The 27,896-nt window shown below is 58.2% G+C and overlaps 1 protein-coding gene across 1 annotated transcript; it reads left to right on the top strand.

Moving 5' to 3' along the window:
- Positions 1–26,510, top strand: CSPG4 (chondroitin sulfate proteoglycan 4). Its single transcript, XM_068204387.1, has 10 exons — positions 1–660; positions 12,844–13,007; positions 14,024–17,602; positions 17,899–18,378; positions 18,729–18,905; positions 21,771–21,969; positions 22,134–22,268; positions 22,434–22,588; positions 23,414–23,597; positions 23,798–26,510. Exons 1-10 carry the CDS (start codon positions 573–575, stop codon positions 25,699–25,701), a joined length of 7,065 nt encoding a protein of 2,354 aa, XP_068060488.1. The 5' UTR covers positions 1–572; the 3' UTR covers positions 25,702–26,510.
- Positions 26,511–27,896: the final 1,386 nt, after the last annotated feature.

Here is a 27,896-nt window from a genome sequence, read left to right as displayed (position 1 = left end):
AGGGGTGGGTAACAGCAGCTTTGGGACCGAGTCACTGATCTGGGTCTGTGCGGACACCAGGAACTGGCTTTGCTCCCTCAGAAGTACCAGAGGATCTGTGGAGATTAGCCCAGTTGGTTAGAGCAGGGTGCTAATAACTCCAAGCTTTGATCCCTGCATGGGCCGCTCACTTAACAGTCGGATTCGATGATCCTTGTGGGTCGCTTCCAGCTCAGAGTATTTTGGGATTCTGTGACATCCTGCTCAGCCCGGGGCAGGCGGTGTCTCCGGAGCCGCCCCTCGCACCCCACGTCGGGCTCTGTCCCCGCTCCTCCCTCCCCTCGCCCGGCGGGAACAAGGCTGCTTTCAGGAGCGGGTGTGGGTGGCGAGGGCCTCTAGCTCTTTAAGAGGGAAAATTGGGTTTGTAATCTGAGCGAATTTCTCCTTTCTGACAGGCGGGAGAAGTTACAGGTCCCTCCCTCGCTCCGCTTTATTAAATATAGTAGTAGCGGGAGCCCTCGGCTGGGAGCAGGCGCCGGCCGAGCTTGTGCCGTCCCGGAGCCCTCGCCGCTGCTGCAGCCCCGGGGGACGCGATGGGTGCCCGAGGTGGCATCGCCACCGTGCTGCTGCTGCTGCTGGCCGGCCACCCCCAGCCCCTCAGCGCGGGACCCCCGGCCGGAGGTGAGTCCCGTGCCCCAGCCCAGCCGGGAGTGACGGGTGGGAAATCCTTCGGGATAACCCTGCTCCTGGGAGAGCTGGGGAGGCAGCGGGGAGCGCTGCGGACATGGGCGCCCCACGAGTGCGGGCTGTCCTTCCCGAGGTGGCCAAGCTGGCAGGAGCACAGTGTTTTGGGGCAAGGCGTCTGGGGGAAGCCGAGGCTGGGAGAGGGCGGCTCGCAGGGCGGTGGGTGCCTCGCCGGGTGCTTCCCGCGGGGCACACCATGCGTGTTCTGTGTGGGATGCGGCTCGGAGCAGCTTCGGCCGGCGCCAGGGCCAGCCGGCGGGGGAAAGGCACCGTGGCTGCCCCGCCAAGCCCGGCGCCACGGGGAGGGAGCTCGCCAGCCCTCCGTGCCCATGTTTGGCCTTGCCACGGGAGCCGTGTGCGAGGGCAGCCCCTCTTCATCGCGGGGGCTCGGCAGGAGGGAGGGAGCCGCAGCCTCTGCGGGGTGTGTCACCTCCCGGGGCTGTCCTGGCGCTGGGGTGGCTGGTGGCCCGGGGCGAGGGGTGAGTGAGTGGCTCACCTCTCCCACCAGCACAGCCCCAGACGGGTTGTGGGACAAGCCCTGGGGTGACAGGGCAGCGGGGACCAGCCGGGGCTGAGGGTCCCTCCCGTGGTGGCACAGGGTCAGCGCTGGGCATGGCAGCTCCGGCGGGACAGAGGTGCGGGATTTATACCCAATTTTCTCCATAGAGCAGCCAGGTTTGCCCACCCAGCTCTTGTCAGGGACGTGTGTCCAGCCTCAGCATCCCGACAGCCGTCCCACAGCCCTGCTCCCTCCCCTGCCGTGCTCTGAGCCTCAGCAGGCTCTGCGGCTCTGGACGGGGTCTCGTTCCACTGGGACGGGTCTGACCCTCCAGGCTGCGCCTGGGTCTGACTGGGCACTGCACTGCATCGCATCGGCAGCATCTGCAGCTTTGAACGTGAAGGCCATTTAAAAAGCACTTTCACGTCCCTAGCTCACCCTAAAAATGATATATCATTTCACTGAGCAGTGTCTCTTCCCCAAACTTCCCCCCAGGGACCAGGACTCTGACCAGCAGTGAGGCAGGAGCTTGCTCCCAGCAGTTCCCAAAGGGACTAATGAAAACCTCCAGTCTTTTGCTTCCTAACCCACCTCTGCATCCCACCTTGTGTCAGTGCAAGGAGGAGGATGATCCCAGAGCCCAGCCTTGTGGCCCTCAGCACCTGCACGGCTGCTGTTGGTCTCTTGCTGTCCCTGTTCCCTCCCAGAGAGCAGGTGGCCTCTGGGACATGCTCCTTTCATTACCTTAGGCCTTGTTCTTTCTATTTTTTGTCGTGCACCAAAATAGGAGGGTGCTTGGCAAGCTGAGTGGAAAAAAATCCCTTTTGTTAATGAACAGAGTGGTCTCCTTCCTCCCAGCCCTGACCTTTCCATCCCAGGATGGGATTTCCCCACATGGATCTGTTGCTTGTGTGGTGTCCAGGGTGGGTCTGGGGGCTGCCCTGGCAGTCCCAAGCTGTTTCATGGTGAAGGGACTGGAGAAACCCCCAAAAAACCCCAAAACCCTCATGGCTTTCACTTACATCCCCAGACTCCCCCAGGTGACTCCCCCCATGGCTGTGACAAGGCTCTGGGGATCAGTGAGCACCTCCCTGGTCAACACATGGGGCTGGGGAAGAAAAGGGGGTTTACCCCCATTTTCAAGTACTGGGGACTGTTTCTAAACAGATGTGACCCTGGGCCTGGGCAGCAGCTTCCCACCAGCCCCCTGCCGCTGAGAACATCCCTGCTGAGCCCAGCAGCACTCATTCAGCTGTTCCCATGGGCTGCCCACCGCGGGACACCCCTGTGTCCCCATCGGGGAGAGCCACGAGCAGCGTGCTGAGCATGGGGCTGAGGTTTTTGGGGTGAAGCCTGGGTTTTGTGTTCCCTCCAAGCTCAGGTTCAGGAACACGGGCCTTCCTGCCCAGCCCAGCATGGGAAGAGTCATCATGCACTTCATCAAATACAGGATTATAACAAAAAGAAAAAACACTCATAAAACTTGTCCTCTTGACATCAGAGTGTGAAGCTTTAGTAAACTGTTTTTTGACAGCCTGGCTCCCCTCTGGTTCCCAGTGAGGTCACCCACAGGCTGAGGTCCCCCTTCCCCAAAATTCCTGCTACTGGAGGTTTGGAGTGAGGGGAGAGGAGAGAATTGGATGTGGAGACTCCCCGTGAGCAGCGTTCACCCCAAGATTTCAGCAAGTGGGTGCCAAAAACCCACCCTCCTGGCTTTGGAGGGTGACACCCTCCAAAGTTTAGGCAGACCCCAGAGGCAGTGACGGGGTCCTGGGGAGGCAAGTGGGATACTGGCATGTCCAGGATACCTGCCCATGGATAGGGAGCGGTGTCTGCCCTGGGGTGTCCTCCAGGATCCCTTCTGCTCTCTCCAGGTTCCTCAGCTCCACGGAGCCACCTCGGCTCTTCCTTTCTTCCACTTCTGGAAATCTGACTGATGTATTCAAACTTTCTTTTTTATGGTCGCGCCACATGTTTTAAGGTCATAGCTCAGCAGCTGGAAAAGTTTCCAGCTGATGGGAAAGAACAGGAAAAATGCTGAAAAGGGGGGAGAACGCAAACTGGTATCGTGGGAATCGGGGAGGAATATTCTTGTCTCACTCTTATATTTAGCAACAGAGGGCTGTGGGCAAAAATATAATAAGCGCATTCCTGCAGGATTGCAGGACAGGGTTAAGCTCACCCCGAGGAGCTCACGTCAGGTTGAAGGCTGGACAGGAACAGGGCCTGGGAGGCGGGAGCCTGCGTGCCTAAATAAAGCTCCAAGCACAGACTGTTCGCAACAGGCGTTGGCCCAGCCCAGCCTCAGCTCCCCAGAGCTGCTCCCGTGGCCCTTTCCAGGTGCTGGGCTCCGTTTGTCTCCTTTTTGGGAAGCCTGAGTGTGAGCATCACCCCCAGCCTTCAGCTGGGAGACTCCTAGAAACTCCTGTGCCCTTCCCAGCTCTCACCTGGGCATCCCAAGGCTCATTTGCCAGCAGCCCCTTCACCACGCTGTATGTCCAAACCCCTGGAGACACAGAGAAAGGAAGGTGTCCATCAGAGCTCCCTCATTCCCAAACCAGCCCTTCCTGAGCTGCCTCCATCGTGCCCCGTGTTTGCTTGGACATTGCCATGCTGCACTGGGATGGGAAACCCCTCAGACCTTTCCTGAGGTAAATAGACCAAAAAAAGGGAGGTCGAATTTACTAATATAATGTATTGCTAATATATATTATGTATATAATATATACTACCAATAGAATATATTGACCAATATAGCAGAATATTGTTAGCTATTGTTACATGAGGATAATTTTTAGTCTGTTGTATTGATAGAATATGAATATATTCTATGAAGTATATCCCAAATACATTCTATGAAGTCAGAGAACCTTTCAGAAAGCCTTTGCTTTGCAAAGCAGAGCTGGGAGTCAGGGCAGCATTGGGATCTGCAAAGCCAGGCTAAAATCCATAGGAGCAGGACTGCTGTAGCTCTTCCCAGCCCCAGGATAGGGACCATGCAGGTTTGCTGCCTGATTTGTCACCCATTACTCGTCCTTCACCCTCAGGACAGACCAAACAGAGCCTCTCAGCTGGCATCAGGGTGGGGTGGGAGATGTTTGTGCCCTGAGCTGTGGAGCCATGAGGGTGATAAATTCCCATTTTCCATCCCTCTTCCCCGGGGTGTGCCGCCCATTGCGTGGCTCCGGGCAGTGCCTCTGGGAGCTGCCCTGTGCCCGGGGGCTGCCTTGGCTGCCTGACAGCCCCAGAGCAGCCCTGAGAAGGGTGGGTACTGCCAAAAACTGCTGGGAGTGGACAAAGTCATGGGGCAAACAGCATGGTTTGGAGGTGGCCGGGCCCATCACGTGCCTCCCAGACAAGGAGGCAGAGAAGCTCCATGGATCCATCAGCATGACTCACTGGCTGGGGAAGGAGCCCTCCTGAGCTGTGAGTCAGCTCGGGATGGCCCTGTGAATCCCTGCTGCTACTTTTGCCCAGTTCTTGGCTTTCTGGAAGTTGTTTCTCCTCTTTGCTGCAGGCAGGCGAGGGATGGGAGGGTTTGGAGTCACCAAGTGCTCGTGGTGCCATCCCCAGCCGTGTTGATGGGTGCTCCCCATCCTCGACCATCTCACACCCCAGGCGTGGTGCAGCGCTGGCAGAGAGAGGGGCAGGCAGCAGGAATTTCCCATTCCCTTTCCAAGCCTCTGCCTGGGCTTCAGAAGGGCTTCAAGGTTTTCAGCATCCCATCCCACAGAAATTTCTGAGCCCACCAGGGTCATTTCCTCTGGGAGCTTGGGAGAAGAGAGGGAAATCTCTTGGCCCAAAGTAGATGTGGCTGAGAAAGCCCTGCAGGCCTGGGAGGGGATGTGAGCACAAGCTTCCACACCCCCACAGCCCCCCTGCCTGCCAGGCCTCCCCCCGTGCTACAAATAGAGCAGGCATTTATTTTCTCTATAAACATCACCCCGGCGGGTGTTTCTCATGGATGGAAAAGTCAGGGGATAGCAGGAGTGGGGAGGGGAGGCAAGGCAGGGCAGCGGGGGGGACCTCTGGAAGGCTGGGGGGAGAGGAGATGACAGGACAGGACAGGAGAGGACAGGAGAAGGCAGAGCTTTCAGCTCTAGAAACAGAGGGAAAAAGAAAATACTAATTCTCTTTGCAGAAAATTTAGCATGTCAGCCCCAGAGGAGCAAAAAATATCCTCTCTTTCCCCCATCCACACTGGAAACCCCCTCTCTGTCCGTGGAGACACTTTTCTCTGCCCCCCACAGCTGTCAGCATCACCAAAAGCTCATCCTGGCCGTGGTCCTTGGTGCCCTGTGGGGTTCAGGGTGCTGTGGGTGCTGCCTTACCAGCACAGCTAAAGCTGAATCACCCCAATTTACACATTTTACACCGCAATTGCACGTTTTTCCATCCCTGTTGATACATTTCCCCATCCCTGAGCACTGGATGCTGCAGTTCAGGCAAGCAGCATCTTCTGGCAAGGTTTCAACACTCCCGCTCGTGCTCATTCTTCCCCCACAATTTTGGCTGATAACTCCCCCCATCCTGGCACGTCAGGAGCCACTTGACACCAGCAGGGCTGGGAAATATCAGAGCCCGGGCGGCTGGAGTCGGCCCCTCTCCGGCGGCGGCCGCGGGCTGTTTGTTGACACCAGGCAGGATCTCTCCGGTAACACCGAGCCGTTCCAGGCATGTCTGTGAGCATCCCCTGGCCTGGCTCCTCCAGTCCCCCCACCAGCTGCTTCCCCTCACTGAGTCTGGAGATGAGCTTGGGAACAGGTACTGGCTCTGTTGGACAGGCAGGGATGGGATTCAGGGACCTGCAGGTGGGATGTGCACCCAGATGCCCCACTCCTTCAAGATCCTCCAGCTCCTCCAGCACGGGGCTGGCTGGGATTTTCCCCTCCTATGCCACCACATGCCCTTCTGCAGCTCTGCAAGCTTTTCCTTCACTGGGTGGGAAGCAGCTGGGGTAGGGAACACAGTGGCAGCGGGTGCCAGGACGTGCAGGGTGGAGCTGGAAAACCTGCCAGCCTGCGAGAACAGGGGAAGAGGGCTTGGGAGAGAGAAGAAGACAGAAAAAATAGAACAAAACCCGACTTCGAATGGTTTGGAAACAACGTCCTCTGGGGCTGATACAGTATTTCCAGGCCAACTTCTCCTGGCAGCGGGAGCCTGAGTGAGCCTGAGTCACGCTGTAGGGGACGGCACAAAAGCCCCATTGAGCCTCCTGCTTCCCCAAATCCTCCCACTTTCTCCCCCCGCTTCACTTCCCAGGGCAAACACTCCAAACACTGCTTCCAGCTTGGGCTTATTCCTTCAGTCCCTCCGGAGCCATTGAGCCATACATCGTTAAACGCTCTTCATCCCTGCTCCTGCCAGGCTTTGGGGGTGCTCGCTCCAGGGACAATCTTCCCAGCTCTTCCCAAAAGCACTGTGACCTTTGTGGGGGGCTTCAGGCTGGCTCCCAGCTCCTTGCCCTCCCCTCCATGGCTCTGCATCTGGCCGAGCAGGAGAGCTCAGGAAATACCATCAGCTTTAGGGCTGTGCTTGAATCATCGTAAAATCATGCTGGATAAGCGATGGAGCTCTGGAGCTCTAGCCAAGCCTCCTGAACCCTGCTTTATGGCCTCCAGCTATCACAGCTCCTAAAGCTGCTCCATCAGGACAGGGAAGGCAGGCAGGAGCAGGCACAGGCGCTGGGCAGGGGCTGGGGACTGGCAGGACATGGGAAGGTACAACCAGCCCCCTCCCAGAGAGCAGAGAGTTAGCAGAGGGCATGTTTTCATGTTTTCCCCTGACCCCAGAATCCGTGGGCTGTAAAAAGGCTGTTTTTCCCCAAAGCTGTCAGGCTGGGGAAGGCGAGCGGAGAGCAGCTGGCCAGGGAACAGGGGAGAGGAACTGAAGGAATAAACACAGGAGGAGAGGTTCAAAGCCGCGTGCTGAAGCCAGAGGCCACCCGGGTGGGATGGGGGCGAAGCAAAGCACCCCTGGCCAGGACTCTCCTCCCACACCCAAAACAAAGGTGATGGCACTTCTGGTGGTCGGCAGACCTAGGAAGGTGACCAGCTATGGCTTTTCTGGTGGTTTTGTGGGTGCTGCTTTCCAGCAATCTCTGCTGGCCAGCACTCCTGGAAAGCGCCAGCCCCTGGGAGCCCCGCCGTGAGGGAGGGCCAGATGGAGGATGGGAGGCGAGCACCAGAGCACTCATTCCCATTGCCGGGGTTGGAAAAGCACACACAGCCCTGGCTCAGGATGTGGGAGCAGCAGTCAATGGAATCACTGGGACTGGGGATAAAAGAAAAAGTCCTCCTGCGTGCCAGGAGCTATCACAGCAGGGATGGATCTGTGCCCATGACACCCCATCCCATAAATATTGAGGCAGAGCCCCAGGCTTTCCTGGGGCAGGCACAAGGGGACTGTGGTGTGATCCCTGCTGGATTTGAATGCCCTTGCTGCAGACTAAACCCAGCTCATCTCCATTGCACGGGGGTTTCTTTGCTGTGGGGACCAAGATGGGCGCTCAGCTCGGGTCTCAGGGCACATCTGAAGGCAGCAGCCCCCCGTTTGTCCCCCCAGCAAAGCCCCAGCCAAAGCTGAGGGCTACCGTGTTTGCCTTAACCTCCTCGCAGGCTGCTCATTTCCTTCCCTGGCCATAAATAAAACCACACCGTAAAACGAAGGGAATGTGGAGCATAATGAAGCCTTTCTCCAAAAGCCCATAGGATCCCTTCTCCCCGTGGCCCCTTCACCCTGTGTGGGGACAGGGGCACAGCCCAGCTCCAGCTCCAGCTCCGGGGGGCTACAGGTTCCATTGGGCATCAGAGCCGGGCTGGGGACGAGGGAGCCTGAGCCCCCAGGACCACCCACGGCGCCGGTGCTGCCCACCCTGCCTGCGCTGGGAGTGGGACGGGAGCCTTGAGCACACACTTTGGGGGGAACAGGAGGGGATCGAGCTGCTGAGCAGCATCCCCAGGGCTGGGCAGCCACCTCTGAGCCCCTCCAGTGTTCGCAAGGCCCAGCCCCTCTGGTGTTGGCATTCCGCTGAACCCCTCCCATGTTCACATCCCCCAGCCCCTCCTGCGTTTGCACAGCGGATGGGGGTGCAGCGCAGTGAGGCTGGCAGCGGGTGACCTCACTACCTTAAAAGTTACATAAACCAAACCAACCCCGAACAACTCCGAGGGCCTCAAAACCAGCTCCTGAGGCTGCGGAGAAGGAATGCAGCAGGCTGCCCTTGGGGCGGCCCCGCAGCACCCCAGCACCAGGCACAGCGTCGGCACAGGGGCCGCTTGTTGGCACAGGGAGGCGGGCAGGAAGGAGGGCAGCCGGCGGGCTGGGCTGCTCCAGTGGCTGCACAAGCCCGGGGCTGTTCGGGCAACAAGGAGCTTTCACTCCCCGGCTGTTTTTCCACCGTTGGAAAAGCGGTGTGGCCGGGATGGGAAGCGGCTGCGAACACAGACAGCCTTTCAGGGGGGCGCGTGTGTCTGCACGGGGCTCTCCTGGCACCGCTGCGGTCATTAAAGAGCTGCTTTAATGAATTCCAGTCCCCTCCCTGCAAACACAGCCGGCCACCGGCCCTGGCCCCCACCTGCCCCACCGCAGCCTGAATGGAGCCTTGTTGAGCATCCAGCCCCTCCCCGACTCCACACCCCTATCCTCGGGCAGGGTTTGCTCCGCTCCTTCCTCCTCAACCTCAGCGTCCTCCTGTGGACAGAGCCGTGGGGGACCCTGCAGCCCCTCCGGGGCTCGGCTGTACCCCGGTGCTGCTCCTCTTGCACCCCAAAATGCAGCTGGCTGTCCTGCGGCAGGGCTGGGGATGCCCCACGCTGGGGTGGGAGCCTTGGGGCAGGGCAGCACGCACCCACAGCCCCCGTGCCCTCCCACATTCCCAGGAGCCGTGTCCCTGCTGCAATAGCCCTGCGTGGCCAGTGCCGGTCCTCTCTGAGCTGAGCTTTGCGAGTACTTCCCTTCGCCTGGGCCTGGAGTTGGCTCCTTCAACCTCCTACGTGCTGGGAAGGAGGTGGGAGAAGTTTTTGTGCTAAGATGCGTGTTAAAACACAAAGGAGAGCCCAAAGCAGCCTCGCTGAGCCCCAACACTCGGAGAACACCCAGCACAGAGCCCCCTGAGCAGATGGGGATCCCCCCCCTCCTAGTCTCTGCTCCTGCTCCCCCAGTCGGAAAATCCCTGAACTCCAAAAACCGAGCCGCTGGAGAGGCCGAACCAGCCGTGTTTTCATCGGAAGGAGCGGGGGAAGAGGGCCAAAGCGCCCGGGGCCGGCGCGTGGCCGGCGGCCGGGGCAGGGCCGGCTCGCACCGAGCCCTCGCTGTTGGCCGGCCCAGGAGCAGCCCGGCGCTCCCGGGGCCTCGCTCCCAGAGCCCTCCTTAGAGCTTTTGGCTCGTCTCCTTGTTTTTTTTCAATGCAAAAGAAAAAAAACCACACAAAAAACAACCCCAAAACCCAAGTGACACTGCAGTCTATAATCTGCTGGCTGCTGGCTGGCTGCTCGGAAACTGTGACAGAGGCTCCTCTCGCCTCGTCAACGCCTTTCAATCGGCTTGGCAAGGCACGGATGGTGATTTCCTGTGGGACGCAGCAAGCTGGGAATGTCAATTGTTTTTATCCGGGATGAGTGGGATATCCGGGGTGTCCACTCCAACTCGTGGCCAGGACATGGGGACCTCTTGCTCCCCGTGACAGGAAAGGAGGGGCCCCCTTGGGAATCTGCATCCAGGGATGAGGGGCACAACACTCCTATGGTATGATCATGGCATCCTTAGATCACTTGAGATAGGTGCTTTTGGGGCATGGGAACGCATCCTCATGGGATGATCCCAGGATCTCACCTGAGCCTGCCCAGGGATGGGGATGAGTGCCTGTAAGTCCCTCCTTGCTCCAAGTGATGGACCAGGATGGGGCACCCTGTCCTATGGAGGCTCCTCCAGAGCAAAATGCATTTGGAAAAAAAAAAAAAAAATCCATGTTTTCTGTGTCTTTTCCAAAGTGGAGGGCAAGGAAGAGGGGAGATAGAGGTGAGAAGCTGCAGGTCCCTTGTGAAAGTGAAATGTCACAGGCCAGGTGGCTTCACATCCTGGCTGGGCTGATGAGGGAGGAGGAGAGTGGCCCTGAAATAAAGCAGGAATTTGGGAAGAGAAACAGCAGTAACTGCCTCTGCTGCTGGAGAAAAATTCCAGTGCCTCCTGGATCCCGGCAAGGGTCCTTCCTCCTCCCCAACAAACAGCACCACTCGCCTAGGCATCCACACCTCTGGGAGCTTTTTATTATTAGTAGTATTTTATGAGAGAAGAAGGAAAACATTTCTGGCAGCCTTGGTAGAGTGAAGGCAGGACAAAATGTGCTGGCTGCAGGAGCTGGTGCCCCCTGGCACACTGGAAAACAAGCTGGTCTTGCTGGAGCAGCCCCAAACCCTCATCCCCAGCGCCCACAGCGAGACACTGCCCACCCCCTGGGCGGGCATGGGAGCTGCTGGTGGGTCCAGCCCAGCCAAGCTTTCCCTCCCTGTGAGAGCAGCCACTCAGTACCCGTCTGAAAAACATTTTCTAATTAGGGGAAGCCACTAAAATGTAGCAAAATCCCAATGGGAGCTGGAGCATGGAGCATGCACAGGGAAGCTCATCAGGAGCCAGCACATAACGTACATGGATGTCTCTGGGGACCACATGTGCACGCACGTGTGCCTGTGGTTGTGCAAGGAGGGACAGGAAAATTCCCTTTTCCACTGTGCCACGTCACTTCTGCTCACCAAGCCCCAGGACAAGGCAGTGCTGAGAGCCCCAGCACCCACCAGCCTTGGCCACTGGGCAAGGCTGGTTCTGCTGGGACCATGGGAAGGAGGGAGCAGGTCAGGGAAGGACGGAGCCCTGCAGAGAACAGCACAGCTCCTGTGAGTCACTGGCTGGGCTGAAGAGGACAAGGAAGCCAAAGTGCCCCATGCCAGCAGCAGACACGAGGGCCAGGGAATGAGCAGGCACCCTGAGAGCCTTGCCCTGGGCTGGGCAAAGGGCTCGGTGTTACAGCAAAGGCCAGATATTTCCATGGTGCCATTTCCTCCCTGTCCAGAACGGGTGGGGTGATGGTCCTTGCAACACCCACGTCATCCTTCCAGACCACAGAGGAAAACTGAGGCACTTTCTTCTGCTGCCAGTGGCAGGAAATGATTTTTTGTGGTGTCCTGGACAAGGAGGTCTCCCCATTCCCAAAGGGCTCAGAAGAGCTTCCCTCATGCAGGGCACTGCAGGGCTCAGCTCTGAAGAAAATGGGAAAAGCTAAAACAGAGTGCTCCAACTCTGTCCCTGCCACACCAACTTTTGCCATCACCTCTACAGATGGCCTCATGCCTCAGTGACTGTGGCTGTCCTGCCGGGCTGAGTTTTCACTTGTTGGGTTGGGTTTTCACTTACTGCACCACCCTGTGAGCAAAGCCTGCATTGCCCATTCCCACCCTGATCATCCCACAGAAATTTGGGCAAGAGGAAAATGCATCCAGGGAAGCGGATGTAAGAGCAGATGTGTACCCAGACCTCGCTGTGCATAAGATTGGTGTCACCCAGCATCCAACATCCACCCCTGCCTCCTCCAAAAGAGATCAGGGGCTGGGACTCTGAAAACCAAATTCCTATTCTTGTTCAGCAAGACAGATCTGGGACCCCAAACCTAAGTGTAGGTTGGCAGCTGGGTGGATCTGATAAGTGCTCTAGTAAAGCACAGCAGGAAAGCTTCACACATATAAACTCCAGCAGAGCCTGTGACTACATATGGACTGAAAATGTACATTTGCCCCCATCCCTGACATAGCCTCCCCAAACATTTCCAGCTTACAGGGCTGGAGTGTTTATGCTTAAGCACAGAGCTTTGCCACAGGCTGAGCTGGAGCCAAGCAGGATGGGTGGCTGCATGCCCCAGCCACACACATTTAACATGTGTGAGATGCACATGCATGCATTGAGTCAGCTAAAAACTAAAAGCGCTCTAAAATTAAGCCTGGCCGCTCCCTGTACTCTTAATCCTGCACTCTCCTGCCTCTGCCCTGTGACACAGTCTGTCATTTCATGACCACATGCCATTGAGCTGAGTCCTCCAGGGCTGATGCATACTGGGTGTTGAACACGTTCCAGCTGCATCTCCAGGCATCTACTTTGAGCCGAGGTTTCTGTCCACTCTCACATCCACCTATGGATCACTGGCACTCATATTTATTTCTCCAGCACTGAGGAGAAACATAATTCCTTTAATCAGAAGGTGCTGAGGCCCTGGCACAGGTTGCCCAGAGAAGCTCTGGCTGCCCCATCCCTGGAAGCGTTCAAGGCCAGGTTGGACAGGACTTGGAGCAATCTGGGCTAGTGGAAAATGTCCTTGACCGTAGCAGGGGACTTGGACTAGATGAGCTTTAAGTTTCCTTCCAACCCAAGCCCTTCCAGGATTTCTTTAGGAAAATCAGAAAAACAGACTCCCCCAAGGGTCTTTTTAGGCTGCTGGACTCCAGCAACCTGTCAGATGGCAAACAACGGAAGGGCTGATGGATGGGTTCGGGAGGCTCTATAATCACAGCACCCACCTGGACGGGGCTTGCAGGAGGTGTCCTTCCCTGCCTGACCTTTCTCCCTTCTCTCCCCAGCCTCTTTCTTTGGGGACAGCTTCGTGGAGATGCCTCTGGCGGACGCCTCGCGCACGGTGCGGCTCCACCTGCAGCTGTTCACTAGCCAGGGGAATGGGCTGCTCTTCCTGGCTGCCGGCCAGCCCGACCACCTCCTGCTCCAGCTGCAAGCCGGCCGCCTGCAGGTCAGCACCCCGGCACCCCCATCCTCTCCCCAGGCTGGGGTCTCTGTGTTGTGGCTTCATCCAGTGAGAGGATGAAGGGGCAGCCCAGCTGCCAGGACCCCTGACAGGGAACACCAAGAGGAGAGTGGACACAGTCTTGGAAGATTTGGTTAAATACAGAGAAACAGGCTCCTTTTGGGGAAACTACTCACCCACTGCCTGGGTGATGCTGGGGGTGGTCACGGGGACACCCTGACACTGACACCCTGTGTGCATTGTGTGGTCAGACACGGTGCACAGCACCCTCAGCTGTGAGGAGGTGAGACAAGAGGATCCAGGGAAAGAAAAGATCTCCCTTGTCCCAACTGGAACATGGGAAGCAATCAAGACAGAGCAATAAAATTCCCTGTTGTGGTTATGGTGTTGGCATCCACCATGATGGAAGAGAGCAGGGAGCATCCGAGGCACACATCCTGCCTCTCCTGCAGCCTGGGCTGGGCTGGGCTACCAACCACATTAAACCAAAGCAGAAGAACAAGCGAGCCACTGGCCAGAGGTGTCCCTATTGCAGACCATGTGTTTCACCAGCTAACCCTCTACTTAGGCAGGCTCCAGGCTGCTGCCCACGAGGAGCAAAGCCTGCTATTTCCCCTGCCAGTTCCCAGGGAAAGGGCTGGAAGCAGCCCAGGTTGCAAGGATGGAGGGCAGTGAGCAAGACAGAGCAGGAAGGAGGAGCCAGCATCTGGCAGGGCTGCTCTGTGAGGGAAGAGCCCAGCTGTGGGACTGGGAGATGGAGGACCCCAGTCCTGAGACGGGGGTTTGCTGAGAATGAGTGAAAAAGGAGCAAAGTTCAGGGAGCAGGACGAAGAAGGCAGGCCCATGGGGAGGATGAAGGAGAAGCACATCCAGAGGTGGAGGAGTGAACCAAGGGACCAAAACCCTTGAGAGCACCTGGGTGTGGGTCCGTGCTTCAGCAGGCGTTACTGGAAGGTGGAGAGGTCCCACTTGAGCTGAGGATTTTGTGTCTTTCTCTGTAGGCCAGGCTGCAGTTGGGCTTGGAGGAGGTGACCTTGCAGTCCCCAGCAGGGCTGCAGCTCGATAACCTGGCAGTGCATGACGTGGAGCTGCTGGTGGAAGATGGCAGGATGATGTTGACCATCGATGGCCTCTACAACAGCTCCACAGACATCGCAGGGCCAGCAAGGGAGCTGGACATCCAGTATGGCCTCTATGCCGGCGGGACAGGCAGGCTGGACCTGCCCTACCTTGCTGAGGCCAGCCCTCCCTTCAGGGGTTGCCTTCACTTGGTGACATTCAATGGCCTGGATGTCCTCTCCCATCTGTCTGCTGATGGCAGCTCCAAGACCTTCCACCGTGTCCAGGAAGGGTGCAGCACACAGTTCTCTGCAGAGCCTGAGGACCCATTTGGGTTCCCGGGGCCACACTCGTACATTGCTTTTCCTACATGGGACGCAAGGCAGGAAGCGACCATCGAGTTTGTGATAACGACGAGCATCACCCAGGCACCCCTCATCTACCACGCAGGGCTGGAGAATGACTTCTTCTACCTGGAGATCTCCAACGGGCGCCTGCGAGGGTTTGTGGAGAAGGGGAACGGCGTCATCGTCCTGCACAACAATGTCTTCATCAGCGACGAGCAGCAGCACTACGTCAAAGTCCACACGGACATCCACAAGTTTGAGATACTGATTGATTACTATGCTTCATCCACATCCAACCGGGGCATCAACAACTACCTGGACCTTCAGGGAAACCTCTTCATTGGAGGTATGGATGAAAAAGCTCTGCAAAGGCTGAGGGAGCACCATCTTTCTTTCATCTCGTTGTGGACCATGACCAACCACTCGTTTGCTGGCTGCTTGGAGGACCTCCGGATAAACCTGCAGAGGAGGAGCCTGCAGGATGCTGTGATCACAAAGGACATTACAGCAGGCTGTGGGAAGCAGGACCACTACTGGGACTATGAGGAGGTGTATGAGCAGGATGAGGCATCTACTTCCCCACCTCCAAATGGCTTTTCCGAAGCACCGGGCCTGGTGGTGGAACCATGCCGGCCCGACAGCAGCTTCCCACCCGCCTTTGCCAACATCAGCCGGCTGCTGCACGTCAGCCCCCTCATCGTTTCTGAAGGGGGCATGACCTACCTGGAGTGGAAACACGCCCAGCCTACGGTAGACTTGAGCCTGGCCAACATCCGTCAGTCTCAAATCCTCTTCAGCATCACCAGTGACCCCAGGCATGGCCAACTGGAGCTGGACATTCCCGGGTCCAGGAGCAGAAGGAAGTTCACCTTGTTAGACATTGTGAATCGGAAAGTCAGGTATATCCACGACGGCTCCGAAGGGCCCATGGACCAGCTGATGCTGGAGGTGACAGTGACCACCCAGCAAGGGGTGCCAGAGTGCCTGCGGCAGGGGCAGGTGTACCTGCTGCCCATCATGATCAACCCTGTCAACGATGCCCCACAGGTGATCTTTCCCCATGGGAACCACATGACAATCCTGAAGCACACACGGAAACACCTGACCACCGACATCCTGCAGGTCCTGGATGATGACTCGTCCTGCGATGACCTCGAATTCCAGCTGCACGGTCAGCAGATGGAGGAGGGTTATGTGGAGCTAGAATTCCACCCCGGAGTGCCCATTGAAGAGTTCTCCTGCAGGGACCTGGAAGCTGACAACGTAGTCTATGTGCACCAGAGTGGGACAAACTTACAGCTCACCTTACAGGTGAGTGATGGCACCATCCCAAGCCCCATTGCCACCCTGAGGATCCTGGCCATTGATCCTGACATCCGCCTGCTCAATAACACCGGCCTCTCCCTCTCCCAAGGCGGGGCCGCACACATCACCACAGCCAACCTGTCCGTGGAGACAAACGCCGTGGAACAACGGGTCTCCATCCTGTACGTCCTCACGGAGCCTCTGAAGTATGGTGAGGTCCAGAAGCAAGGGAGCATGGGAGGGGAATGGAAAAAAGTTGAGTCCTTCCACCAACAAGACCTGGAGCAAGGGCGCATCCAGTATTTTAGCACAGACCCGGAGTACCGTCTGGAAGACAGCGTGGAGGAGGTGAGATTCAAAGTCCAGGTGGGCCAGAAGCTCTTGCCAAACAACACCTTCCTCATAAGGATTAAAAGAGCCACCATTAAGATGAGGACCATGGCTCCCCTCCAGATGAAGAATAAGCGGCACAGAAATATCACCAGCAAGGAGCTGGAGGCAATGCTGGAAGATCCAAACTCTGCCCCAGTTCCCTTTCACTACATGATCGTACAGGCACCCAAAAAGGGAAACCTGGAGCTGCTTGGCAACAGGCTGACTGAAGGCTTTGGATTTACTGAAGAGGACCTGCAGGGCAACCACCTGAGCTACAGCGTGACCATCAGGAACTCCCAGCAAGCTGAGGACTTCTTCCAGTTCCGTGTCCACGCTGGTGAGCAGCACTCGCCCGTCTATACCTACAGAATCAGCATTGGTGGGGACCCCGATGCACCAAATTTGACCAACGTGCTCCTGACCGTGCTGGAAGGTGGACAGGCCGTCATCTCCAAGGATCACTTGTTTGTGCAGAGCGTGAACAGCATGGACTACATCTATGAGGTGATTGAGGGGCCAGCGCATGGGAGGCTGGCCTGGGCTGCGTCCCACAGCTGGGCCTCCAGAGAGGAGATCACGGAGTTCACCAACGACGACATCCTCCAGCGCCGGTTGCTGTACCAGCACGATGACTCCGAGACACTGGAGGATGACATCCCCTTCGTAGCCATCAGGCAGGGTGAGGGCAGTGCCGAGTCTGAGGCCGAGGAGGTGAGGGGCGTTTTCAGGGTCTCCATCCAACCCGTCAATGACCACAGCCCCGTCCGGGCAGTGAACAGAGTCTTCAACGTGGTGCGCAACGGGCAGCACCTGCTGACCACTGACCACATTGCCTTCACTGACAAGGACTCCGGCTTCTCCGACGCACAGCTGGTGCTGACCAGGAAGGACATCTTATTTGGCAGCATTGTGTCTGTCGATGACAGAAGCCACCAGGTCTATCGATTCACACAGGATGACTTGAGGAAGAAGAAGATCCTCTTCGTCCATTCCGGGGCCGACCGGGGCTGGATCCAGCTACAGGTCTCGGATGGCCTCCACCAAACCACAGCCCTCCTGGAAGTGCAGGCATCAGACCCCTACATCAAAATAGTCAACAACACTGGTCTGGTCATCCACCAGGGCACCCAAGGGAGCATTGACTCCTCTGTCCTCAGCCTGGAGACCAACATGGACATCAGGTCAGATGAAGAGATTCGGTTCCTAATAACCGCTCCCCCAAGGTGGGGGACTGTGCTGAGAGGGGAGCAGCCGGTCATGGCCTTCTCCCAGAGGGACCTGCTGGCAGGAGAGATCTCCTACCACCACAACGGGAGCAGGAACACCCGGGATGAGCTCCAGTTCACTGTAGAAGCAAATGAGGTGGCAGTAGAGGACACACTGGCCATCAGCGTGTTCTTGGACACCCATCCCAGCCCCCTGAGCATAGTCAACCACAAGGAGATCTATGTTTTCCAGGGGGAAGCGGCTGGGATCAAGGAGGAGGACTTAATGGTGAGTATCCCCTTCTCTTGTCATTCCCCATGCCTGCATGGCTTCCCTGGCCACCAAACCATGATGGTCACCCATGGGACTCCATTTTATTCCCACCTGCTCAGAGCCAAGGCCTTTGTCAGGCTTTGCCCAGGGGGCAAAGAGAGAGGCTTCAGGCGTGGTCTCAGTAAGGTGGTTCTTGCAGTCCATCCCACAGCAAAGCTTTGAGGGATTGATTGCACAGCAGGTGGGCTGTGGGGCAGCCCAGCCTCAGTTTCCAGCCCTCCCACTCATGCCTCATCTCCCCCACACTCCAGGTGACCCACGAAGAGATACCTTCCCAAGACATAGTCTACCTGGTGAGCAGCCCCCCAACCTCCGGCTTCCTGGCAATGCTTCAGCAGAGCCAGGATGGGAACGAGCAGCCCAGCCTGGACCCCATCCAGTCCTTCACCCAGGAGGACATCAACAGTGGCAGAGTTCTCTACCTCCACTCCAAGCCCAACGAGGAGCGTGACCAGTTTGTCCTGGACATCACCGCCCGCAGTGCAGACCCTCTGGAGGGGGTGGTGGTCAGCCTGGTTGTGCTGCCCATCACCGTCCCCTTGGATGTCCACAACATCACGGTGCCAGGAGGTGGCTCTGCCACTATCTCCTCGAGCATCCTCCGCATTCCCAACGCTTACTACCCAGCTCTCGGCATGGAGTTCAGGGTGCTTGAGCCCCCCCGGTTTGGCACCCTCCTGAGCAGCCAGCGGCCCGAGCAGGGCGGGCTGCACAGCTTCACCTGGAGTGAGGTATAGCACCCACGGCACCCACCTGCCCACCAGGCTGCTTTCCCGAGGTTTTGGGGAGAGCCCGGGGTGGTCTCCAGCCCCCAGCCACAGTGGGAGGTTGGGGAGGGATGCAGGAGTCTTCTCCCCGTCAGAAGGGATAAAGGCGTTTGGGGTGATGGGTTTGCTCTGCAGCCCCAGATACAGCATAAGGGATATGGGGTGGGGATGCGGGCAGAGCGCCCATGGTGGGCTGGATCCAGGTCCACTTCCCACAGAGAACCCGCAGGGTTGGCCCTGAGCTAGTGATGGGTTGCCGTCATCCTCCCTGGATGGTTCAGGGTCACCTCCTCAGAGGGGCCTGTGTCCTGCAGGTGGAGAACCAGCAGATCCAGTACAGTCAGGATGGTCGCCGATCCCTCACTGACAGTTTCACCATCGTGGCCAACGCTTCCGAGGTATCCCGACAGAGCCATCCCCGGACTCTCTTCATCACCATCCTGCCCCGCAGCACCAAGGCGCCGCGGCTGAAGGTCAACGCCGGTTTGCAGGTAAGGGTGGGACGCCGCGGGGAGGGGTGGCCAGCCCCGCGTGGGAACCCCCCCTCCACTCGCGGTCACCCGCCTCGGGGAGCTGGGGTTCGGCGGAGCCGGGCTGCCGCCCAGAGGCGGGCCGTGGGGAATGGGGAAAGGAGGAGCGTGTTCCCGCCGGGGCGAGGCTCTGGAGGAGGCGGAGAGCGAGCTGTGCTCGCCCCCACCCGGCCCGGCCCGCCGCTGGTGCGGGGATCGGCCGCGAGGTGGGAGCATCGCCCCGCGGGCCCGGCGCGGCGAGCGCTGCCACGGCGGCAGCGGCAGCGCCTCCGCAGCCCCTGCTCGCGGGGTAATCCCCGGCAGCTCCAAGAGCAGCTTGCCCACGTTTCACCAACGCAGGCTGGAATTACTCAATCAATCTGGGCAGCTTTCACACCTCTCTTTACGTCCATCCCAGAAAACGGCAGAAGGGAAGAGGTCTCACCTGCTGCTGAACTCCCACCTTCTGCTTCCTACACCTCCCTGTCCCATTCGGGGTCACTAATGCAAAATTCCAGCAAAGAATTTAGTGGAAAACACGGAAGCACAATCATCCCCCCCCCCCACCCCCCCTGCCCCTACTTCCACTATGCCGGGATTTCTCAGACTGGCAGCTGGAAAGCAATCTATTCCATGAGGATCATCACACAGTTGCCTTGGGAAGGGTTCTGGGAGCCTGGACTCTGGAGAAGATGCTCACGGGGAGGGGGCTGCCCTGCCTTGCCCCAGAGACAGCCATTTTGAGCGATACCAGCAAAGTTTGGGAGGTACCCCCAGCCCCAGCTCTGTGCCTGCCCCAGTTTTCCCCCTCCAGCCCAGGAAGCTTCTGACTAAATCCCTTTTGTAGACCTGCCTCACCTGGGCCAAAATTCAGGCAGAAGTTAACCCCCTCAGCTGCTGGGCCCGTGCCAGCCCTTTTTCCCCACTCCAGACATCCAATGTAAGCATGGCCTTCCCTTCCCCCCAGCCGTCAGGCTAAGAATTAGGGTGAAAAGACAGAAAAAACCTCCTAAAAATAAAGTTTGAGGCAGCAATTTGTCTGCCTTTCCATGGGAATCCCTTAGCACCCTAGGAAGAGTGATCACAGCTGCCCAGAGGAGCTCTGGAGCTGGGAAAGGCTTCCTTCCCCCAACGGGAATGAGGGGAGAGGCCCGGCCCTGCTGTTTGTGCTCTGGTGAGGAATGACTTCAGTGTTTAAAGGTCAGGCCAGGCCCGGGAGAGGGATTGCACAAAGGTTTCCAGGCATGCCGAGGGACAACAGGCTGGGTCTAGACCCCAAAGTGGAGCCCCTTGGGAAGGGGCAGCAGTTTTTGGGTTGGATCTGAAGGAAGGATGGCTGGATGCCACTGAGACAGAGGCTTCCACCGCCACCCTGGAGCACATGGCCACGCTCCCGGCGCTGTTCTGCCACCTCCCCGTGTGCTCTCCCCGGGAGCAGAGGCGACACGGAGGCTGAGCAAACACAAAGAGCCGAGCGAGCGAGCGCAGGAGCCAGGCGGAAGGCTTTAATAATTCAGAGAGGACAAGGAGCAGGGAGAAATGGGTCAGCTCCCGCAGCGTGGGCTCTGGGCCGGGAGCAAAGCTACTCCAGCCATCCTGACTGTCCCTTCCCAGTGGACAGCGGTGCCCTGGGGCTGCCAGTCCCCCCTGCTTTGCCCACAGGGAGTTTTCTTTGGCTCCAAGCCCCCACTGTGATTGCAATTCCAACTGCTGTGGGTGCTGGGGAGAGGAAGCAGCCCAAAAAACTCAGTGAAGCTCCTGCCCCGGCTCTGTGTCCAGCAGCGCTTCCCCCACCCTGCCTCTCCAAAGCTGTGTTTTCTAGCCTGCCTCTGCCATCCCGCGGGGACTGCTGAGGGATTTAGTTTCTCTGTCGGCACCCACACCCACTCGAGCAATGTTTTGGGTTAGGCCAGCTGAAAACAGCAGAAAAGAGCTCATCCAGCAGAGCACCTCCTCCAGCGCCTGCCTGGGTGTTGTCTTGCAGATTCCCGAGATGCAAATTTCCAAGATCCCAGCCTCATGATGCTGTGGGATGTTGCACATCCCACCCCTCCACCCCACGTGAGCCGTGGCACGGCTCCATCCATGCACCCCATGATTTCCAGGCATCCTGAGGGCAAAGGGGCAGCTCTGGGCTGTGTGGGCAGAACCTGTTTGGCAGCACAGCATTCATCCCTGTGGTCTGCCAGGATGGAGATGTGGCACAGGGTCACGAGCGGGGAAAATTGTTGCCTCCAGCTGGAGATGGGAGATGCCAAGACTTTGGGGTGGCAGTGTTCCCAGGGGAGGGTCAGTACCACTGGATGGGAGGAAGCGGTTCTGGGAAGTTCCTCAGTGGCTCTGAACTCAGCCACATATTTGTCATTCCTGGAGGGTTTGCTGGGACAGCAGGCCCTGCTGCAGCCTTTGAGGGGGTGGTGGGATGGGAACTGGGACGGGAGCAGGAGCGAGGAGAAACACCCAGCCAGGGAGAGACAGGGCTGCTTGTGCACCCCACTGAAACCCCTTCCCTGCAAAGCAAGGTGCCAAAGGCACAGTCCCTGCCCCAGGGCACTGTGCCCTTTTCCACTTCCAGAAACTGGGGAAACTGAGGCACACTTGCCCTCCAGCACATGCCGTGCAGGGGCGCAGACCCAGCTGTGTGGCACGTGCTGGCAAACACGGCAGTGGTGACGCAGGCCTGGGAGGAGGCCAGAAGATGGAGGCAATCCCCAGGACACAGACAAGGCGCCCTTGTTGGGCTGGGATGTGCTCTGGCACCCAGCAGAGCGGTCTGAGCTGGGATGGGAAAAAGGGGAGGGGTGCCAGGGGTATCGCAGGGGATTTCAGCCTCTCCCAATCCCCCAGCTGCGGGAAGGTGCCACGGCTGTTCTCAGCCCCCACATCCTGAGTGCCGAGGATGAGGACTCCCCAGCAGAAGAGGTGACCTATTCCATCCAGCCCCCGGCCAACGGGAAGGTCGTGCTGAGGTCAGCGCCCGGCGCTGAGCTCCAGAGGTTCACTCAGGCCCAGATAGACAACGGCCTCATCCTCTTCGTGCACCAAGGTAGGGCAGGAACTGAGGTGCCCCAGACCCCCTGCAAGGGTGATGGGGACACTGTGCCTCCGCAGGGGATGCCAACCCCATCCCTGGTGCAAAACCCTGACGGCTTAATGGGGAGCTGCATCTCCTCTGGCCCCCACAAATGCCCAGGTCTGTGCTTTCCACAGGACCCCTGGATGGCGGCTTTGCCTTCGATCTATGGGATGGTGAGAACCTATCTCCTGGGCACTTCTTCCTCATCAGGGCCCAGAGAGAGCCCGTCATCAGCCTGGCCAGGAAGCAGAGCCTCACTGTCTGCCCAGGTGGGTACCAGCACGTTCCCCATCCTCCCAGTTCAAATGGGGCCCCCTTGGCACTCCTGTCCTTGCCCAAGCACTGCTGAGATGCCCCTGGCAGAGGTTGCAGGTGGGTGGTGACTGCAGGTGGCATGGTGACTGGTTGGAATCCATACTGGATGTGTTTTCCAGGTGCCCTGGAGCCCATCACCAGCCAGAACCTGCAGGCAGTGAGCAATAGCCCCACCAGCTCCACCACTCTGTACTACAGCATCGAGCAAGCCCCTCGCCTGGGCAGGCTGACCACCTCACAGGGGGAGGAAATCAGGAACTTCACCCAAGCCCAGGTGAGATTTCAATTCCTCCAGCCCCTCAGAACCCCAAACACAGCCCTTCATCACCCCCACCACAGCATGGGGGTCCCAGTCTGAGCCCAGTGCCACCACAGGCACCTGATCCCGGGCAGGAGGCAGCACAAGGTTCCAGCCGTGCTGTGACTTTCCCAGCTCTGCCAACAGCTGCTAAGAGGGATTAAGAGCTGCTGCCCCAGCCTTGGATTTAGCACTGGGGGAGGCTGAGGGAGCTATAATCTCTTTTCCTAGGCCATCTCCCTGCTGCAGTGCCAGCCAGCCTGGCTGCTGCTGAAGGGAAGAGCCAAGCACGATTTTTTCACCCCTGTTCTGAAAAAACCCTTCTCCTGTGGGGCCAAATTTTGCAGGGCCCAGCAAGGGTCTTATTTTATTTCATCACTCAGAGACATAAAGGTTTACCCTCCCTGGAAGGTCCTCTGTGCTATGCTCACCCTCGGAGGATGCTGAGCAAGCTCAACCCTTCCTCTGAGCCTCAGTTCCCCTAATTGCTGGGAGAAACATCATAGAGTCACAGAGTGATTTGGGTTGGAAGGGAGATTAAAGGTCACCTTGTTCCCCTCCAGTGGTCAGGGACATCTTCTACTAGGCCAGGGCTCCAAGCCCTGTCCAACCTGGCCTTAAACACTTCCAGGGATGGGGCAGCCACAATTTTACATCCTGGTAAAGAAACACCATGAGCTCTCCATGGTCACTACCATGCCATGGCTAGTGAAAATCCCCATTTCTTACCTAATTAGAGCTTGGTTGCTCCATCCCAGAGTCAAGATAGGAGCTGATCAAGGTTTTTTTTTTAATTTTCAGGTGGACAGCAAGCTGATTTTCTACCAGCACGAGATGCCAGGCAAGCCCTTCTGGCTGGCCCAAGATGCCATCCGCTTCCGTGTGGTCACTCCCACATCCATCTCAGATTCTTTCATCCTCCTCGTCCTGATCTCCTTCGAGGAAAATTGTCCCCAGCGCTTGACTCAGCTTTGGAAAAATGAAGGTAAGGGTAGGATGGAGAAGCATGGGACAAACCAGCTCTTCAGGAGCACTTGTTTGTCTGAAGAAGACAAATGTGTTGTTTTCCATGGCTGATACATTACATCAGACATCTAAAACTGCCTCCAATTCCTTCTTCCACCATTGCATCAAACTCTCACCAGCTTTCATGAGTTGATTCTTACTTGATTCTTTTCTCGCCAGGTCTGCAGCTCACAAGGGCTCAGCAGGCTGAGATTGACACCTCGGTGTTGGATGCCTCCAACCTCCTGAGCCAAATCCTGGTCCCTGAGAGGGCTGGATATGATGTTGTCTTCCTGGTGACGGAGCCACCAGCTCATGGACAGCTCTTGGTGGCCGGTGTGCCTCTGGAGCAGTCACGGCCATTTTTCCTGCAGTCAGACCTGGCAGCGAGGCGTTTTGTGTATGCCCATGGTGGGGACAGCATCTCCAAAGACCACTTCAGTTTCAAAGCTTGGCTCCAGCCCCAGGAACAGCGGTCTGTCCGTCCTCCACAGGATGGGGTGGTCATCTCCGAAGCATTCAACATAACAGTGACCAGCAGCACCGCGTCACCGCGGGTGGTGAAGCGGCAAGAAGTGCTGCAGGTCCCACCAGGCTCCGTGGTCACCTTGTCACAGGAGTACCTGGATGTGGCAGACCCACTGGTGGCCCCGCAGGAGATGGTGTACAGTGTCCTCCAGAGACCCCTCGCTGGCCACGTGGCCAGCGCACACAACCCACGGGAGCCCATCAGCCGCTTCACCCAAGAGGATGTCAATGCTGGCCGCGTGGTTTTTGTTGCCACTGGGAGCCGTGCCCCAGGCTCCTTAGCCCTGAGGCTCTCCAGTGGCCACCACCCACCCATCCAGACCTCACTGGAGGTCGAGGTGCTGCCTGCCCTGAGCACCACTGCCAGCCCAGCACTTCTGGAGGTGCCCCAAGACCTGAACAGGGCCCCTGTGTCCCAGCATCACCTGCTGGGTGCCGCACCACGAGGGGCAGGTAATGTCCTGTACAGGATCACCAGGGACCCCAGGTTTGGACAGGTGCAAGTCAACCAAAAGCCATCACGGGGCTTCTCACAGAAGCAGCTGGATCGCAGGGAGGTGACGTTCACCTTCAGTGACCTCAGGTCGCCTGAGGATGACTTCCAGTTTGTTGCCATTTCGCGGGCAGGAAACAGGAGCGGGGTGGTGAACGTGACCGTCCGTGCTGCGGTGAAGACCCGAGCGGGCAGCCTGTGGCCTCGAGGCAGCACAGCCCTCCTGGACACCAGTGTCCTCGATGCCAGTGAGCTGGCCAACCACACCAAGAGCGTCCCGGTCTTCAAGGTCCGCAGGGCGCCCCGTGCCAGCCGTCTTGTGAGGGTATCCAGGGATCCAGGACAGCCCACCTCCCCGATCGACACCTTCAGCCAGAGCGAGCTGGAGCAAGGGCTGGTGGGGCTGGAGGTGCTGGATGCTGGGGACACCCAGCAACCCCTGCAGAGGGACAGCTTTGTCTTTGAGCTGGTGGCTGCCGGCGTGCCACCGGCGCTGGCATCCCTGGAGTACGGCATCGAGCCCTACAACGCCTCAAAATCCTACGGTGTTACCCTGCTGACGGTCCCGCTGGCACCCTCACCCCCAGTGCCCCATGGCACGGCGCAGAGCAGCCCCAATGCCAGCGAGCTAGGCGTGTCCCCCACTCCCTGGCTGGCCCCCAGTGCCACCACTAGCCCCAGCCCTGGGGCAGGGGGCACCTTCCTCAGCTTCATCGAGGCCAACATGTTCAGCATCATCATCCCCATTTGCCTCATTTTCCTCCTGCTGGCTCTCATCTTGCCCCTTCTCTTCTACCTGCACAAGCGCAACAAGACGGGGAAGCACCACGTCCAGGGCACTCCCACCTCCAAGGCCAAGAACGGGGCCGTGCCAGACCACGAGACCTTCCGGAGGACAGACCCCAGCCAAAGCATCCCCCTAACGACTGTCACCACCCTGGAGGGCAAGGGCACGGGTCCCCCGCCCCCAGGCACGGGCTCTGGGGCACCTCCAGACCCCGAGCTCCTCCAGTACTGCCGGACTTCCAACCCCCCCCTGAAAAACAACCAGTACTGGGTGTGAAGGGCTCAGGTGCGGTGGCACGAGACCACCGGGGCGGCCAGCCCCTCCTGCAGCACCACCAGCCACCTCCTCCCGGCTCTCCTCCTCCTCCTCCCTGGGAGCTGGCATCCCACAGATCCAGGAGGGCCCTGGGGATACAGGGGCTGCTGCTCCAGCCCACCTTGTAGCCCCACATCCCCGTCTGGGCAGGGGAGAGGGGCACTGCATAAGCAATTGGGGACAGGCAAAATTCCTGAGCATCGCTGGGAATTGCTGACTTGGGGCGCTCATTTGGGCAACCTGATGGAGGCCACAGTGCTGGGGGGGCACCTGATGACACTGGTCCCCACAGAGCCACCCAGGCTGGTCCAGTGGTGGCTCCTCTGAAGGCAGCACAGTCGCCACAGGGGTGCTTTTCACAGCTCTTGGTAAGAGAGGAGGGATGAGGAGCAGCTTGCGCTGAGTCAGGCTGGGGATGAAGCTGCCCAAATTCCCCAGGGCTAGGCGAGACACTGAGACACTGAGACACTGGAGCAGAGGCTCAGAAAATATTCTGTGGCCAATGCCAGGGGAATTTAGGAGTCCCTACCCACTTGGAAAAATACCCGCCTCGCTCTTTCTCTACTTGCCGTGTGCTGCATGAAGCCAATTGCACCGAGCCCTGGGGGGGGTTGCACAACAGGCAGGACTTGGCAGGGAGGGATGGCTGGAGCTCACCTGGGCAGTGTGAAACCGGAGAGGAGAGCAGAGAAGCGGAGCCAGCACGGTATTCCACTGTATACTCCAGTATGGCAGAAGTAAACAGAATAAAGTGCCTTTTCCGAGGTGCATCACTGTTTTCCTGAGCTGTCTCCCTTGCCAGGCCTGTTTTAAGCTGCTGAGCAACATTTGGAGGTAATGGACCATATTCTGGGCTCTTGCTCAAATTTTCCCCAGCCCGGAGCCCTGAAAACTTAAATAGAAACTGTCTGAGGGAGGGCAGAGGAAAAACTGAGCGCTGAGCTCAGGATGGGACCCAACAATAATACCCTGTGCTGCTCCAGCTGGGAATCTCATCACAGGGCACATCCTGCTCACACACGTCTGGTGGGAAGCTAACATGAGCCCCCAGGGACCACGGGGGACCACTTGCACCCCTCTCACCCAAGATAAAATCCAGCACATGATCCCTCCCTAAACAATGGCCCTGTGTGCTCCCACTCCAAGGCTGTGGCAGAGCTGGGGTGTTTGCCTGGATCATGCCAGCAGTTTTCCTGGCTGGGTTTATGGTGCCAAACCTTTGCTGAGCAGTAAATCACACCTGCTCTGCTCCAGCTGGTGCTGGCACATCTCATGGGCACCCAAAACCATCAGGGTGCAGGCAGGCACCCCGTGTCCCCACGCCCCACAGGACAGGACACGGGCACCTCTGAGCCTGTTTGGTCCAAGGGGGAGGCTGATAGATATCTGCTCCCCACCTCCAAAAGCCTGCTCCTGCCTCATCTAGAGGGAAAAATGAGGTTTCCTTCTGCTCAGAGGCAAATTACACCCTCTCCCCTCTGAAATGGGGTCAGGGTGACCGTGCTGCCCACGCCGGCGTAGCTGGGAGATTGCCAGGGCCGTGCTGCTCCCAGCAGTTGGGACAACTTCTGCCATTGACTCCAGATCACAGCTCTGCACCTCCCCAGCTCATTCAAACACACATTTTTATTCTCTTCACTATTTACATACCCCCAGTGGGGGATGGGGGCTGCATCCACCTCCATTGCCGAGGGCTGTGTTTTCCTTCCCAACAATTCCTGCCTCGTGCCCAGGGATTAAACAGAAGGAACGTGGCCTATTTTGTAAGGAACACTGAAAGCGAACCAGGTTATTTTCAAGGCTTGTGGTTGTATTCCTGCTGCTGGGAAACATCCCCTTCCTGAGGTCAGGGGAGGACAGGCAGTAACCTGGAAAACAGCAGCGAGGACGGCGGCTCTCCGGGGCCAAGCTCTGCTGGCAGGGTTTAAATCCTCACAAGTGAAGGATTGGGTTATTCCAGGTTTGCAGGATCAGATGCAGCTTCAGTGCTGCCACTGCCACCCACCCACCTGAGGAAGGGCTGAGGGCCCAGGAGGGCTCCTGCCTGGACATGAGACACAAACCCCAGCCCAATCAACCTCAGAACTTTCCTGGCCAGGCCCTTCCCTGCCAAGCTGGCTATAAAGCTAGCAAAGGTTCAAGGAAGATCATGGCCT

This window comes from Anomalospiza imberbis, chromosome 13 (assembly GCF_031753505.1).
Source record: "Anomalospiza imberbis isolate Cuckoo-Finch-1a 21T00152 chromosome 13, ASM3175350v1, whole genome shotgun sequence".
Taxonomy (NCBI): domain Eukaryota; kingdom Metazoa; phylum Chordata; class Aves; order Passeriformes; family Viduidae; genus Anomalospiza; species Anomalospiza imberbis.
The sequence above is the reverse complement of the archived record's forward strand: the minus strand, read 5'-3'. Positions and strand labels throughout refer to the sequence as shown.

Excerpts from the sequence above, each read along its gene's own strand:
- CSPG4 (XM_068204387.1), top strand. The coding sequence starts at position 573 with ATGGGTGCCCGAGGTGGCATCGCCACCGTGCTGCTGCTGCTGCTGGCC. Across the intron at positions 17,603-17,898 it reads TCAAGGAGGAGGACTTAATG|GTGACCCACGAAGAGATACC; the intron begins GTGAGTATCCCC and ends CCCACACTCCAG. Across the intron at positions 22,589-23,413 it reads GGAACTTCACCCAAGCCCAG|GTGGACAGCAAGCTGATTTT; the intron begins GTGAGATTTCAA and ends TTTAATTTTCAG.